The sequence below is a fragment of the Onychomys torridus genome, chromosome 8 (assembly GCF_903995425.1).
Source record: "Onychomys torridus chromosome 8, mOncTor1.1, whole genome shotgun sequence".
NCBI lineage: Eukaryota > Metazoa > Chordata > Mammalia > Rodentia > Cricetidae > Onychomys > Onychomys torridus.
The window spans coordinates 56,171,460-56,185,916 of record NC_050450.1 but is presented as its reverse complement, the minus strand read 5'-3'; the positions used below and the strand labels follow the sequence as shown (position 1 = coordinate 56,185,916).

Below are 14,457 nucleotides of genomic sequence, written 5' to 3'. Positions count from 1 at the left end.
ATAATTACAACAGGGTGTTTTACAAGGTCTCAGTGAGAAAACTACAAAACAAGTGAAAATAATCAGGGGAGAAGTAGAGAAATATTTCGTGTTTATGGATAGGTAAACTCACTCTTGTTTAAATGTTAAAACGCACTGGTGGGCTCATGCCTGGACTTCCAGCACCTGGGAGGTGGTAGCAAAGGGAACAGTAGTTCACAGTTATCCTTGGCTATATTGTGAGTTCAAGACCAGCCTGAGCTACAGAGAGCCTTTCTCAAAAACAGGACAAAACATAAACAAAAAACCCAAAACCAAACAACAAAACAAAACAAAACAACACACACACACACACACACACACACACACACACACACACACACACGAAGCCAGTTCTTCTGACTGGATTTACAAATTCAATGGAATCGTGACCTAAACCCAGAGTTAATTACAGATGCTGAGAAACTGATTCTAGAGGTGATGGGAAAGCAGCAAAAGATTCAGAGCAGCCAGCGTACCACTGAAGAGCTCAGCTGGAGGGGTTAGAAGGCCCAGTTCCAAAGCTTACCATGAGTCTACAGTAATAGAGACGGTGTGGTTTAATAAAAAAGCAGACAAGTAGCTCAGAAATAGACCTGCGTGATTATTCTTAACATTATCTGACAGAGGAACACAGGCAATCTGACAGAGAAAAGACAGTTCTTGCACAAATGATGCTGGTACACGTGGATACCCATACATCCCAAACATGCACCCTAAACTTGGATCGATGTCACAACGATCCAGACACTGAACTTAACCCTTTCCAGATGAGCTCAAAATGGACCACAGAGCTAAATATAAAACTTATAACTTAGAAAAGAGATAATTTGGGGCAGGGGGCGGGGATAGCATGACCTAGGGGTTAATAATGACATTTTAAATACAACATGAAGACACAATCCAGGAAAGATGTTGTATTAGTCAGAGTTTTCTGAAGCAACAGAACTGATAGAATGAATGTAAATATATAAAGAGGATTTGTTTGTGTGACTTCCAGGCTATGGTCTGAGTACTCCAATAATGACTGTCTCCAGACAGAGACTGAGGATTTGGTAGTTGTTCAGCCCATGACTCTGGTTGTCTCAGCAGTACCAATATGCTGCTGGAGGCCCAGGGACGTCCCAGAGAGCTGAAAGTCTTATTCTACATTAGAATCCCGAAGAAGTAAAGCAAAGGAATGCCTCAGGACCAGCACAGATGAACTTGCCAGCAAGAAGAAGAGCAAGCAGGCAGAAAGCGAAAGCGTCCTTCTGTCCTTTAATGTGGGCTGCTACCAGACAAGGTGGCCCAGATTCAGAGTTGGTCTTCTGGTCTTCTCATCTCAAATGACCCAATCAAGAAAATCCTTTGTGGGCATCCACAGCTGTTGGTCTTCGTTGATTCCAGATGCAGTCAAGTTGACAACTATCACAGCCATCACAGAGTTTATAGGCAAGCCCCAATATCATAGAGTCTAAGCTCTGCAAAAGGCATCACCAAGAAGCTGAGAGGTCAAGCCACAGAGTGGGAATTTATTTGGCAAAGACATGTCTACTAAAGCACATAGTTGCCACCTCTTCCTTCTCATTCTCAAACCTTTGTTTTCTTCTCAGACACTGTGGAAAGTGTCTTTCAAGTCAGAACAGGCAAAATCCAGCTTCAGGATTGTAAGGATGTATTTATTTTTTAATATTCAAACCTCTGTTTTTTTTCCTGTTGTGATGCTAGGAATTAAACCCAGGCCCTTGTGCTTGCTAGGCAAGTGCTCCAATCCCTGGGCTACAAACCCAGCCCTCAAAATTCATTAAGACATAAGCTTATTGAGTCATAAACTGTAGATGTTGAATGTTTTAAAGTAAAATATTAGCCATGGTCTTAGTTGGCTTTGCATAGCTATAACAAAATGCTGGAAACTAGGTGATTTTATAGACAATGGAAGTTCATTCAGTTCATGATCCTGGAAGCTGGGGCTTCTGGGAGCCCTGCATTTGCATCTAGTGAAGGACAGTGGGCTACATCATCGCACAGGGGAAGGCTGAATATGAAGATAGCCTACAGTGAAAAAGAAGAGTCACCTTTTACTAATTCTGGGCATCAAGTGCTCTTCCTCTCTGAGCCTCCAAGTATCTAGGAGCACAGATAGGTGAGCATCTCTGTGCTGAACTGCTCTCTTGTACCATCCTGGTCCATGGGAACAGAGGCTTTGTGACTTTTTATTTATTTATTTTATGAGGTAAAGTTTCCTATGGATAGCCTGAAATTCACAGAGATCCACCTGCCTCTGGCTCCCAATTGCTGGGATTAAAGCTGTACACCACCACAACTGGTTCCTGACCTAATCTCAAGGCTGGACTTCCTGGCACTGTTGCATTGGGATGTAGGTTCCATCATAAACACTTGTTGTGTGTGTGGGGTACACTCAAACCAAGGCAATTATGCACATTTTAAATTAGAACCGTATGGAGCACACTATGAATTGTCCATCATTCCTCTATATATTTGAAGATTGTCTGGAATCTTAAATGTATTTTCAACTGTTGGGAAGATTGTATACCATATGCCTTAGCTCAGAAAATATAGTCACTAAGAAATCTCCTGTGCTGTCTTTGGATGTCAACTTGGACCCTGCATTTATATGAGTTAAGTTCTGGTGGAAACCATGGCAACCAAAGAATTAACATTACTGAGGCCATGCTTATGCCTCCTGCTGTAACTGAACTTGAGTGGATGGATATATGAGCATTACTATTCAGGATGTTCAAATGCACAGGCGATCTTTGAGAGGAAGATTGGCAGAGCTTGACTACTTCTCGCAGGACCAGAAAGGCTACACCTCCTAAGACATGAACTTGTGGTTGGAATTGAACGGTCTCGGCCAACCTGGAGACCCATCATGGTCTCCACCAAATAATATGTACAGCTTTGATGTCACCTCCACCATGCTCCCTTGTGGCAGGTGATACGTTGATTTTTAATGACAAAACACTTGGTCCTTTCACAGCATTGTTTCTCCCCCTAGGGAGTGTCAGCTGTCAGGTGCCTGAAGATGGGTGGTTTGTTGGTTGGCTCTGGAGCTGGTGTGCTGGCCTTCTGCAAAAGCCCAAGCTACAAACCCATCAAGTGAGTTCTGGACCCATAGAGTTGGGGTAGATTGAGCCCACTAGAACCTGGGTGTTGCCTAAGACCAGCTGCATATCAGATAGTTACATTGTGATTCATAACAGTAGCAAAATTATAATTATGAAGTTGTAACAAAATAATGTTATGGTTGGGTGTCACCACAACATGAGGAACTGTATTAAAGGGTTGCAGCATTAGGAAGGCTGAGAACCACTGCCCTAGAGAGATGTTTGTTCACGTAAATTCAACAACTAAATGGTACTGGAAGAATCATATTTGCCAAGCATTGTGGCTCACATCTTTAATCCCATCCCTCAGGAGGCAGAGGCAGGAGGATCTCTGTGAGTTCCAGGACAAACTATTCTACACAGAGTTCCAAGCCATTCAAGGCTACACAGTGAGGTCCTGTTTAAAAGAAAAGCATATCTGGTTAAAGAATTTCATCTTGCTATTAAATGTGTAGCTGGAATCACAAGGGCTAGTGATTCCTTTCCTGTGAAAATGGTCACATTAAACCAAACCAAAGTCATTCACTGTGACCCAGAGGCACACCACCCCTTTGATAAGTGCATAACTTGGTTGTACACTACACTGAGGCATGGTACCAGGAATATGACATCTCCCCCTAATTGTTCAGGTTATCTTTCAGAAATGGGTTGCCTGGGGCATTTGTGCCCATGAGCCTGCCTGCCTTGTACCAACCGTTTCAGACCACATCTCCCTGATAGACCTTCTCTGACAGCCCCTGCCCCCTGATCCTGGGTGTGCTCCATTGTGAATGACTCAGGCCTTCCGAGCTGTGTCACTTTCTCTTGAGGGCCCGTCCCACACCACATGACTAGCGTGTGTCCTCTGCCATCAGATAAGCCAATGCTTGCTGGTTGAGTGACTCTGGTTTCGATTTTGTGTCTCTCCCCAAAGGAAAGTTCAACTGCAAGGCGGTATCACCTCCATCACACTCCGGGGAGAGGGACACCAGTTCTTTGTAGGAACAGAGGAATCACACATCTATCGGGTTAACTTCACTGATTTCAAAGAGACTCTCATTGCGACCTGTCACTTTGAAGCCGTCCAGGACATTGTCTTTCCATTGTAAGTAGAAGAATGTTAGAACGTAGAGATTTGATGCACTGTGCAAAGGAATTTCACTTTATTCAAGTACTTTCAAGATTCAGTAACAGAATTATTTTTCTGATGAAACTTTTCTAGTGTACTGAATTATTTTATTGGACCTGGAAAGATTTATTTATTTGTATTCTAAGTGTATGGGTGTTTTGGCTGTACGTATGGATGTGTACCACATTCATGCAATACCCGCAGATGCTAGAAGAACACATCAGATTCCCTGGAACTGGAGTTACAGACTATGAGCCATCATCACGTGGCTATCAGGAATCGAACTTGGGTCCTCTGGAAGTGCAGCGAGTGCTCTTAACTGCTGGCCATCTCTCCAGCCTTCTAATGGATGGTTTTGATCTTTATCATGTTTTGTTTTTAATTGCCTCCACGTGCAGTCACCCTGGTTCTCCTTCCTCTAGTTTGGACACTTTGTTTTGTTTTGTTTTAAATGCCAGATTTTGGGCAAATGAGATGGCCTATTGGGTAAAGGCACCTGCTGCCAAACCTGATAAGCTGAGTTTAAACAATCCTTGGACCCACACAATAGAGCACCAGAACCTCCCCCACAAATTGTCCTCCAACCTCTGTACGTCTGCTGTGGTGCAAGCACACGTGCACACGAAAATAAATAAATAAATGTAAAATCTGACTTCCTCAGTAAATCCAACCTGGAAAGGGCACATTCCCAGGAGATCTTCTCTGTGATTTTTCCAATGCCATCTGAAAAAAAAAGAAAAAATCCTGGAAATTCTTTTTCTCAAGCTGGATTTTGTTTGTTGTTTCACATATTCAAGGCTGGCCCGAATCTTGGAGTCCTGACCCCCTGGCTCTTTGTCCTGTGTGCTGGGATCATGAGCAGGCACCACCCCCTGCAGCAACATCTGTTTTCCTGCTTCATTCCAGTCATTTGTTGATGTCTTCCTGATCCTGCAGGCTTTTTTATTTTTTAGGTGATGGACATGAGGTCTCCTGGGTTGTAATGGCTGGTTTTCCTAATAAACTCACTGAAGTCAACTCTCCATCAGTAGTTCTTGTATTAAAAAGGAGCTTGAGTTGCCATGTGGCATTACTTGATTCTGAAGCACGTTGTTATATTTAGCAAAGTCTGTCCCATGAAGTTGGCTGGTTTTTTGCTCTGAGTTTCCTATGTTTAGCTTGAACTGCAGACACCAACATCATTGTTTTACAGATGTAAGCCTGTTTTAGAACTCAGTCCCCTATACGATGAGCTGCAGCTTTGGTTCCCTGAGTCTTCCGGTTTAGGTCTGGCAGTGGTGGCAGGGAGCTGGTGCTTGTCATTGAAGCGAATCTTTATTGGAAAGTGGGTCACTTTCTTACCAGGTTCAATTTTTCCCTTTTCGAAGGAGTTTGGTGGAATCAATCTATAAAAATTTCTGGTTTTAGTGCTTTTTCTAAGGATATACTTAAAGATTTTATTCTCTCTCTCTCTCTCTCTCTCTCTCTCTCTCTCTCTCATTCTCATGTGCGTGTGTGTAGGGTTGTGTATGAGTGTGTGTGTGTGTGTGTGTGTGTGTGTGTGTGTGTGTGTGTGGTGTATGTGTGCACCCACAGAGGTCAGAAGAGGGTCAGCTGATCCTGGAGTTAACAGAAGGCTGTAAGCTACCCAACCTGAGTGCTGGGAACCAAACTCAAATTCTCTGGAAGAGAATCCTGTGCTCTTAACTACTGAGCCAATTCTCCAGCCTCTATGAGGATATTTTTTTAAACTATATTTTCAATTCTATGTAAATGCCAATCTATTAAGAGTTTTATATGGTTTTGTTTTCTTTGTTGTTTTTCACAGTTTATTTATTTATTTGAGTGCGCATGTGTGTGTGTGTGTGTGTGTGTGTGTGTGTGTGTGTGTGTGTGTGTACAGTTGCATGTGTTCCATGATGTGCATGTGGAGGTCAGAGGACTTTCAGGGAGGTGCTCTCTTTTGCCACCTAATTTCAACTCTGAACTCTACTCCAAGTGTGCAGGTGGGAGCTACTCCCCCCCCCCCCTGTTAATTCTAAAGTGACTAAACTTTAAAACTGAAGAGACTCTAGCATTTTTTTTTTTTTTGAAGCATGTTTAAGATGAAATGGAGAAATTGCTTGAGGAGAGTTTAGGACAAAGGATAGCTCTGTTCTTCCCAGAGACTGAGAAGTTTAACTTATAAACCAGGTGCTTTTTTTTCACCCTAATGCCACCTCCTTTCCTATCAAAGTTGGAGTCATCTGTAATCACCTGACACCTTGGTAATTTACACCCCATGTGAAGTGGCCCTTTCCCCCACCTCACCGACCAATTACTTACTGAGGGACCCTTTTTTTTTTTTTTTTTTTTGGACATATTTATCTCAAGAAATGCTACTTTGTTAGGCCTCCAGACTAATCCAGACACATACTTCACATACATAGATACTTGTGTGTGTGTGTGTGTGTGTGTGTGTGTGTGTGTGAATCATATCCCTCAAAAGTAGTTTAAAATAAAGAAATGTGACTATTTTTCTAATTTACCAAGATTTAGAAAGATTTCAAATCGATGTTTTCTTTATAAACAACTTTGTCCCAACTCTTCCAAAAGTGAAAAGATTATAAAAGATTTTCCACAGAGGATGTGAGGAATTGATGAGTGTCTCTCCACACAAGAAACCTCTAAATCACACACTCAGGTAATCGGTATCCAAAGGGCATCCTGCCCCACATCCTTATGAGGCACACTTGATATCAGAGACTCCCCCAACACTGTGCATCTTTGTTGGTTCATCCCTTGATGGCTCTTTTGCAGTGGTACTGCTGAGCTATTTGCTACCTGTGCCAAGAAAGACATCAGGGTGTGGCACACAGTATCCAACCGGGAGCTGCTTCGGATCTCTGTGCCCAACATGACCTGCCACGGCATCGACTTCATGAGAGACGGCAGGAGCATCATCTCAGGTGATGGGATGTGCACGATGGCACACACCTGCAGGGCAGAGGCCGGAGAGGCAGGAGTTCAAGGCTATTCTTAAGTTTTAGCAGCCAGCCTGGGCTACGTGAGATCCTGCCTCAAACCAGCAACCAAACAATGGAGGTTTGGATCTAGGTTCTGGCTGAAGATTCAATTCTTGTCGTTCTCCATGAATGTCTGCCTGTGGATCACCAGGGTCAGCCTTCTGCCATCCCCCTCCTTCCCTTAGGGTCTAGCCTCTCCTTGGAGTTCCGTCCACCCAGTGGTTTCCGAGGTGGGAAGAACCATGTCTCTCAAACTATTTCACTTATCAGGGATTTTTTTAAAATTTTTTAAATTTTTTTATTTTTTTAAGCAGGGAGAATATTCAACACTGAACTGGATTGGAGGCATAGTATGTATAGGATTTGGACTAGAACTCATTTGTATAAGAGAGAAAAATCCAACTCAAACTAAGATGTGCTTCAAAGATTTTGTTTTGTTTTGCTCTGTTTTTTGAGATAAGGTTTCCCTGTGTAGCCCTGGGATTAAAAGGCATGTGCCACCACAGCCGGCCCAAAGAATTCTTTTTAATTTTACATTCATGCATACAACTCTATGTGCATGCACATAGTTTTGTTTTATTTTTGTTTGTTTGTGTGTTCTAAGGGGGCTCAAGTATCACACACTGGTCTTGAACTTGCTATGTAGCTGAGGATGACCTTGAGCTTCTGCTCTTCCTGACTCTACCTCATAAGTGCTGATAAAAGGGAAAAAATTTTAAAACATATCTATCTATCTATCTACCTATCTATCATCTATCTATATGTGTATGGGTGTTTTGCCTGCATGTATGTCTGTGTACCACATGCCTGCCTGGTGTCCACAGAGGCAGAAGAGGGCACTAATAGATCCTCTGGAACTGGAGGTACAGGCATATAAGTACCTGGAATATGAACTTGGGTCCTCTGGAAGAGCAGCCAGTGCTCTTAACCACTGAGCCATCTCTCTAGTCCCTAAACAGAATTTTTTTTTTGCATAAACACAATTTATACCAAACCGATATTTTAACATAAATGATAGATAGCATGAGTGGAGCATGGTGGGGAACACCTAGTATTCTGGCACTTGAGAGGTAGAGGCAGGGGGATTAGGAGTTAAAGGACATTCTTGGTTATATAGCAAGACTGATGCTAGCCTGGGCTATAGCATACTCTGACTCAAGAAACCAACCCCTTCCAAATTATAGATACCATATTATTCCTCTTCTAAATATTTCCGGATATATCTCTAAAAATACTTTCCTGTGAAGCAATAGTTTCTTAATATCACCTTATGAGTAACCTATATCAAATTTCCCTGGCTGGATGTATTTAAGGAGTAGCAAGAATGCCAGTGTGTCTGCAGCTTATTAGGTACCGGAGGGGTGGGGCCTCAGGAAGAGCGACAGCAGAGGAAGCGGAAGAGGTAGGTGGGCACCGCCTACGAGGTAGTGTGCAGGATGAAGAGTTGGATTTGTGGAGCTGGGGAGAGGACCCGTGGGTAAGAGGGCATACTGGCCTTGCAGAGTTCAGTTTCCAGCAGCCACACCAGACAGCTCACAACTACTTATTCATTCAGGTCCTGGGGGGTCCAACGCTCTCTTCTGCCCTCCTTGGGTACCTGCACTGACATGTACACATTCCCACAAGCGTATACACATTCTTTTTCCTTTCCTTTTTTTTTTTTTTTTTTTTAAAGCTGGATTTTAATTCTGGGACAGTGGGAGAAAATTTTGGGGCGGTCTTGATCGGGAAGGGGACTTGGTTTTAAAAAGTGCATCCCAACCCCTAATGGGTGACTAATTGTCAGCAGGAGTGCAGGGGTGGAGCTATTGAGAAGGCTCAGGAGAGGCTTGAGTGGGGTGGTGCCGGCAGGGGGTGGGGAAGGAGGTCAGAGGCCAGATGGAGTGGAGCTGAGGGGACTTCCCGGTGGATCGACTGTGGAGTTGGCTACTTGGAACAGAAAGGGCTCGAGCCTCAACGGTGACTCTGAGGTTCTTGGCTTGAGGAACTTGACGGTGGTGACGGCTTTTGTTGAGGTGGAAAGACAATGACAACCAGGAAAGGGGTATCAGACTTAAAGGTGGGGGGAAGCGGGGCGTGGACTGGAGAGGCTGAGGCAGGAGGACTGACAGTTTGAACATCCCTGGCTACACGAGGAAACCCTGTCTTAAATAACCATGAAAATGGGTGTATGAGAAAGAAGAGGGTATTTGGAATTGTGAACTGATGCCTCCTGGGTGTGGTAACAATTATGTGGATGGTGGGTGGTGATGGCACAAGCCTTTAATCCCAGAACTCCAGAGGAAGAGGCAGGAGGATCTCTGTGAGTTCAAGGCCAGCTTGGTCTACAAAGTGAGTTCTGGGACAGCCAGGGCCTACAAAGAGAAACCCTGTCTGGAAAAACAAAAACAAAACAGAAAAATCCCCTAAATAATAATAATAATAATAATAATAATAACAATAATAATAATGAACAATTACATGGATGAGGTCTACAACTCAGTGAAGTGAAAACAGGCCTCCTTCACCTGCCATGAGATCCACCTATAGGCAGGTGCATCCCGGACAAACTTCTTCCTCCACTTTCCAGGTGTGACCAGTCGGGGAGGTGGGCGAGAAGGGCACAGGGGTACTGGTAGTTGCTGGGGCTAGCCTCTCCTTCCACTCCTGCCATTTCTTCCAGTTTTCACTCTCACTGGTGGTTCTGGAGATTGTCTCCAGAGAAAGGTGGTGAATATACTGACCATGTGCCTTCTGTCTCCTTGTGCCAGCATGGGATGATGGGAAAATCCGAGCCTTTGCTCCAGAGACAGGCCGGCTGATATACGCCATCAACAGTGCTCACAGGATTGGAGTGACTGCCATTGCTACCACCAGTGACTGTAAACGGATCATCAGTGGTGGAGGAGAAGGGGAGGTACAGTTCTAAAATGACGTTTTTAAAAAGTCTTTACTTTAGAGCAACTAACTCATAGGAGGGTACCCATTTTTCATTTTCTTTTTCTTTTTTTAGTTTTAAATTTTATTTTATTTTTTATGTGTATGGGTGTTTGCATGCATGTATGCCATGTGTGTGCGCTGCCCCCAGAGGCCAGATGAAGGCACAGGATCCCCTGGGACTGGAGTCACAGACAATTGCTGTACTAGCTATGGGAATCAAGTCCAGGTCCCCTGGAAGAGCAGTCAGTGCTCTTAACTGCTGAGCCATTTTGTCAACCCTTGCATTTCATTTTTCGAGACAAGTTTTCTCCGTGTAGTTTTGGTGCCTATCCCGGATCTCGCTCTGTAGACCAGGCTGGCTTCGAACTCACAGAGATCTGCCTGACTCTGCCTCCTAAATGCTTAAATGGTTTACAGGTGTGTGGCAACCATGCCAGCCTAGGCTATCATTTTAATGTTGCCACATTCAACTTTTTCTTCGAGCCATTTTGAAGATCCTAAAAACATATCACTCACAGGTTTTATTTGGGGTCTTATTTTCTCTATGCCTGTTTTTGTTTTCTTGAATCCCAAAGCCTTGCTTTTGTCTGCATGGGGTGGGGGAGGGACACCCTCCTTTCTCTTTTCAGCTATCATGGGAAGAACTTTTCAGAGTGGAGAAAAGACCCAGCTTCATGGGGAAACCCTTGGCAGAATCTAGGCAATTGAGGTGAATGGCCGGGCTGAAATGTCCCTCTGCCTCTTCCAGCATGTGACGCATGCTGTAACCTCTCTGCACTTTGGAGTCCTGAAGTATACAGTGAAAACAGCAATACTCTTATGGAAAAAAAAAATTCCTCTCTTTAAAATGTGTGTATGCCTGTGCCATCAGGACCCTCTCCACCTGGCCAGCCACATCTGCCCCTAGTCCATGTCTCTCCCCTGCTCTGGGTCTTTGGGAGCCTACCACTCACTGGCTTGGGTCCAGTCCCTTATCACTTCCACCATACTATTGCCGACATCTCCACATACTCCCTCGTACTTCAGGAGCATTTGTCTTGCTGATGCCCAAACCTGTCCAGACCATGTGAATTCTAGGCATCTTCCTCACTTTGGGAGGAAGAAATCACACTTTACACTTGCACTGTGTTTGCTAGACTTTCCAAGTCCCTCCCTCAACTCCCCCCACCCCCACCCTCCAGGCATTGTAGACCCCCCTCATATAGTTTCCATAGACTTTTATTTTTTAAATTTTAAAATAAATTTTTTCCCCCATTTTTTGAGACAGAATTCCTCTGGGTAGCCCTGGCTGTCCTGAAACTCTCTCTGTAGACCAGGCTGGCCTCAAACTTAGAGACCTGCCTGCCTCTGCCTCCTGAGTTCAGGGATTAAAGGCCTGCCCCACCATGCCCAGCCTCTGTACTGATTTTCTAAAATTTTTTCATTTTTAAGATTAATATAATTACATCATTTCCCCCCCACCTTCCCTTTCTTCCCTTAAAACTCTCCCAGATCTGCCTCCTTGTTCTTTTTCAAATTCCTGGCTTCTCTTTTCACTAATTGTTGCTATATGCATATATGTATATGTATATACATACATATTCCTAAATTTTAAAACTGTGTGTGGAGGCAATTGTATTACTTATGAATTTCATTTCAGGAGAATAAACAGGCATTGGAAAATATCTGCCATACAAAAATGGATATTGGGCTCCAGTGCAGTGTGGCCCACACCTACCAACACCCAGGAGTTCACCCCAAGTCCAAAGAGCAGTGTAGGCTATAAGGAGCAGTGTGAGTCTCTTTCTTAATATATGAGAGACAATGGCTATTAGAGTCTCTGAGGCTGAATAACATTGGTTTCCAATGAATAAAGCTGAAGAGCTGATGTGAAAGTTTAAATATGGCTTTGGGTAGCCGGAGCTGTCCTGACGGTATGAGAAATTTGAGAGCAATGCTCAGCAGAAGTGAGGAGACAGGTTCTTTCTCCGGGCTCAGCAGAAGCCCTGGCGATATTGATTCTCATAGTGGGAGCCCGATCATGTTCTCAGTCTGAAAGTAGAAGCAGGTCTGAAATTGGTAGCCCCACCATCCACACTCCTCGGGAGGATGGCCACATCTTGTACACGGCCCCGCCCCGAGGTGTTGCGTCCCCGCCCCGCCTGCCAGAGACGGGAGCAGGGGATGAAACAGTCACACCCAGCAGAGACGGACATGCTCCGTGTCTGTCTTGCTCCCTTCCCAAGTCCCAGGTTTGTGTGGCTAGCCTGTGCTTTGGGGCCCTGCAGGTAAGGGTGTGGCAGGTAGGCTGCCAGACCCAGAAGCTGGAGGAGGCGCTAAAGGAGCACAAGTCTTCCGTGTCCTGCATCAGGGTGAAGAAGAACAATGAGGAGTGTGTCACTGCCAGCACCGATGGGACATGCATCATTTGGGACCTTGTGTAGGTACCTGGGATGGACAGGGAGGCTCACGCGACACTTACAAGACCCAAACATGCCAGCAGTCTGCCGAATACAGCAAGGATCCTAAAGCGGGTTGTGTTAGTTCCCTGACCCATCGTAGTGACAAAGTATTTAACAAAAGCTACTCAAGGAGTTATAAAGTAAAGGGTTTATTTTGGCTCATGGTTTGAGAATATACCATATCCTTTATGGTGGGGAGGCATGACACCAGGGTGTGGGGTGGCTGGTCATATCGTGTCTGAAATGCATGTAGCACTTGGCTTGCCTTCTCTCTTAGAGATTTTTTTTTTTTTCGGGGGTGGGGGGACTGTACTTTTATTTTATGTGTACGGGTGTTTTGGCTGCATGTAGGCCTAGGTACCACATGCATGCCTGGTGCCTGTAGAGACCAGAAGAGGGCATCAGATCCCCTGCAGTTGGAGTTACAGCCAGTTGTGAACCACCATTTGGGTGCTAGGAATTGGACCCTGGTTCCCTGGTTGTCTGGAAGAGCAGCCGGTGTTCTTAACCACTGAGTCATAGCTCCAGTTCCTAGCCTCATTTCCTTGCCCTCCTTTTTATATAGTTCAGGATCCCAACTCATGGAATAGTGCATCCAGGGTGGTCCTTCCTACTCAGTTGACCCTCTCTGGAAACATTCTCACAGACATGCCCACATGTGTATCTCCCAGGTGATTCTAAATCCAATCAACGATCAAGATTAACCATCACTAGTAAAAGGTTCTTAGAAGGCCTTGGGCTTCCTGGCTGTTCAAGGGTTCTAGGTCCCAGGGAGGGAAGATATGGTCTCCAGGAAGAACTAAATACCAGAAGTTTCTGTGCAGACAGGGAAGTAGTTTTTCAGATATATGCATTGAATCATGGTTGAGTGTGAACCCTAAACGTCGCATATTAACAAGGAAAGTTACATGGTAGGCAGTTCTCCGTGTTATCTTCTAGGTCATGAGCCTGCCCCGGGAGGCCACATTCCCAGAGACTGCTTACATTATGAGTAAATCACAGACCCATAGACGATGGCAACGCCAAACTATGTAGGTCAAAACCTGTGAACTTCATCACAGGAGCATTGAGAGGATTTTCAAAGATTTTTTTTTTTTTTTTTTTGCTGTGTTTTTATTTTGGAACCAAACCTTCAGCCCTCCCACGTCCCCACCTCAATCTACCTTCAACCCACACCTTTATCACTCCTGAGATGCATAGCCTTTGCACAGATTGTCTAAAGAGGTTGAAATAAGTACAGAGGGCCAAAGGAGGGCCAAAGACTATGCCCCTCCTCTTTGGAGATGGGGTACCATTGTGATATCCTGGCTGGTCTTGAATTCTCGGGCTCAAGAGATCCTTCCTCATCAGCCTCTCAAGTGGCTGTGGGTAGAGGTGTGTGTCACCATGCCTAGCTGAAATGTTCCCGCCTAGAGAGAGGGGAGTGAGGACTGAAGGCAAAGCAGAACACTTTAAAATACGATACTAAAAGCTAAAAGCAGGGCTGTGGATACAGTCTAGCTGGTAGACCCGGTTTCAAATCCCCGGAACCCATGTAAAAACCAGGCATGGTGGTACACACCTGTGATCTCAGCACTTGGGAGGTAGAGACAGAGGGTCCCAAGGGCTTGCTCTAGCTGAGCCAATGAGCCCTAGGGTCAGTGAGAGAGCCTGCCTCAAAAAAGCATCAGGTGGAGAGTGACTGAAGAAGACAACCAATGTCAACTCACACACACCTGCATACACACACACACACACACACACACACACACACACACACACACGAGCAAAGCTAAAAAAAAAAAAATCCCAAAGCACAGCAAACCCTGTTTTCTAGATGGGCCTGATGCCCAACTTGTATCTCCAGTCACTGGGAGATCTTGTTTGCATGTAGATTT

The 14,457-nt window shown here is 44.7% G+C and overlaps 1 protein-coding gene across 1 annotated transcript in view; it reads left to right on the top strand.

Moving 5' to 3' along the window:
• Nucleotides 1-14,457, top strand: part of Cfap52 (cilia and flagella associated protein 52) — a 35,184-nt gene that overhangs the window by 16,182 nt on the left and 4,545 nt on the right. Inside the window, exons 7-11 of the mRNA XM_036197201.1 lie at nucleotides 3,020-3,120; nucleotides 4,042-4,212; nucleotides 7,015-7,163; nucleotides 9,971-10,116; nucleotides 12,407-12,558. Of these exons, the coding sequence (XP_036053094.1) occupies nucleotides 3,020-3,120; nucleotides 4,042-4,212; nucleotides 7,015-7,163; nucleotides 9,971-10,116; nucleotides 12,407-12,558 (719 nt within the window). The remainder of the gene's footprint in view (nucleotides 1-3,019; nucleotides 3,121-4,041; nucleotides 4,213-7,014; nucleotides 7,164-9,970; nucleotides 10,117-12,406; nucleotides 12,559-14,457) is intronic.